This window comes from Crocuta crocuta, unplaced genomic scaffold, assembly GCF_008692635.1.
Source record: "Crocuta crocuta isolate KB4526 unplaced genomic scaffold, BGI_CrCroc_1.0 scaffold7, whole genome shotgun sequence".
NCBI classification, from domain to species: domain Eukaryota; kingdom Metazoa; phylum Chordata; class Mammalia; order Carnivora; family Hyaenidae; genus Crocuta; species Crocuta crocuta.
The window spans coordinates 11,218,726-11,220,661 of NW_027531904.1; the positions used below are offsets into that span (position 1 = coordinate 11,218,726).

Consider the following 1,936-nt stretch of genomic DNA (forward strand, 5'->3'; position numbering starts at 1 on the left):
GGAGCTGCGGTGATCACGGCACACACGCGTGCTCGGCGAGGGGCACGGTGCACTGTGTGTGACCGCCTGTACCCGCTGGCACAGCCCCGCAGGGCTGGACTCAGCTTCCCCATTTGACAGATGAGCAAATGAAGGCACAGAGAGGCCGGGTGGTGGGGCTGAGGTCCCCGGGCTAACTGGTATGTGAGCGAGGCCAGGCCTGGTTCTCCAGGTCAGAGAGCAGGGCACACAAGGGGCAGGGGTGGCCGTGCTGGGGGCTGGTGGAACAGGCCAGGAGCAGGGCCCCCCGCAGGGTCGGGGGGCCGGACCGAGGACGGGAGGAGTCAGGAGCTCCGCAGTGAGCTGACGGCACACCTGAAGTGATTCTGAGGCTGGAGGTCAGAAACCGGGGGCTCCGGGAGGGAGGAGCTGGCGACCCAGCACAGGCAGGGAAGGAGGGGAAGATGGGGGACCCAAGACCCCCAGACCTTCCCTCGGAGTCAGTGCCTGGCTTTCCAGTCCCCTGCCCCTCTGCCCTGTGAGGCTGCACCCCTTTTGTGGAATGGGGTCTCTCCCCAGCTCTGACACCTGCGGATGGCGTGACTGTGCTGTGGGGGGTCAGGGAGACCCCTGGCCCAGATGCAGGCAACCTGGCCCATGACCTTGGGGGTTCCAGGCTCCCCACTGTGCCCCCCCCCCATTGTGATGTTCTGCAAACCTGAGGCCTGTTGATCTACACAAATGCTGGGCTGTCTCTTCCGCCCCCTACTTGTCTTTTGGGGGCCCTCTGATCCGTCCCCACCAACCTTCCTGCCTCATTGCCAATCACCCCCACACAAGCCTCACCCTCCTTGGATGGGTGCCTGCCCAGAGCACTGGGTTTGTCGTCAGAGGCCTGGGCTGTGGGGACATAGTCTGGGCTGAAGACAGCATTTCAGCTGGACCCAGGGCTGGCCTAGGAGGGACGGAGCTCGCCCAGGGAGGGCAGGGGAGGCGGGTTCCGGGCAGGAGGTGCCCGTGCAAAGGCCTGGGGCTCCTGGCGGGAGGGCGGGACCCGTGGGCCCAGAGGTCGGAGCACGAGACGGGTGTCGGGGAAGAGGCAGCCGGACCGAGGCCCCGGGCGCTGCGTCCTGAGTGTAGTCGGGTGAGGCCCTCCTGGGGCTGGGGCTGTAGGGGTGCGGGGGGCTGACCTGTGGTGTCCACCCGTCCGCAGCTACCGGACCCTGGCCACGGAGCATGAGGCGCTGATGCAGAAGTACCTGCACCTGCTGCAGATCGTGGAGACGGAGAAGACCGTGGCCACGCAGCTGCGGCGGCAGATCGAGGACGGGGAGATCGAGATCGAGCGGCTGAAGGCAGAGGTGACCGCTGGCCGGGCGCGGAGGGGACTAGCGGGGGTCAGAGCACCCTGGGCTCGCGCAGGGTGGGGAGGGGAGGCATCTCCAGAGGTCGACTCTGCGACGCAGGCAGAGCGGGAGGGGCGCGTTGTCAGATCTGGGTTCAAATCCCACCTCTGCCACTGAGGTGGGGCAACTGGTGCCAGCCCCCTAGACTCTGTGCCTCAGTTTCTTCATCTGTACGATGGGCTTTTCACACGCACCCAGCAACTTTGTGAGGATTGTGTGAGATCACGAGCACATTGTGGGTCCTGTGCCAAGGACCACACTGAGCGTTCGGCGGGGGGCGTGGGTCCGTCAGTGAAGAGTTGGGGGGACACGGGCCCGTCAGTGAAGAGATGGGGGGGCGCAGGCCCGTCAGTGAGTAGTTGGGGGGGCGCAGGCCCATCAGCGAAGAGTTGGGGGGACACGGGCCCGTCAGTGAAGAGATGGGGGGGCGCAGGCCCGTCAGTGAATAGTTGGGGGGTGACGCGGGCCCATCAACGAAGAGTTCGGGGGGGGCGCGGGCCCCTCAGTGAAGAGTTCGGGGGGGCGCGGGCCCGTCAGCGAAGAGTTCGGCG

The 1,936-nt window shown here is 66.5% G+C and overlaps 1 protein-coding gene across 1 annotated transcript in view; it reads left to right on the top strand.

Moving 5' to 3' along the window:
* RASGRF1 (Ras protein specific guanine nucleotide releasing factor 1) overlaps positions 1–1,936 on the top strand; it is a 91,702-nt gene that overhangs the window by 28,214 nt on the left and 61,552 nt on the right. The window contains exon 3 of the mRNA XM_077774354.1: positions 1,193–1,340. Coding sequence (XP_077630480.1) covers positions 1,193–1,340 — 148 coding nt within the window. The remainder of the gene's footprint in view (positions 1–1,192; positions 1,341–1,936) is intronic.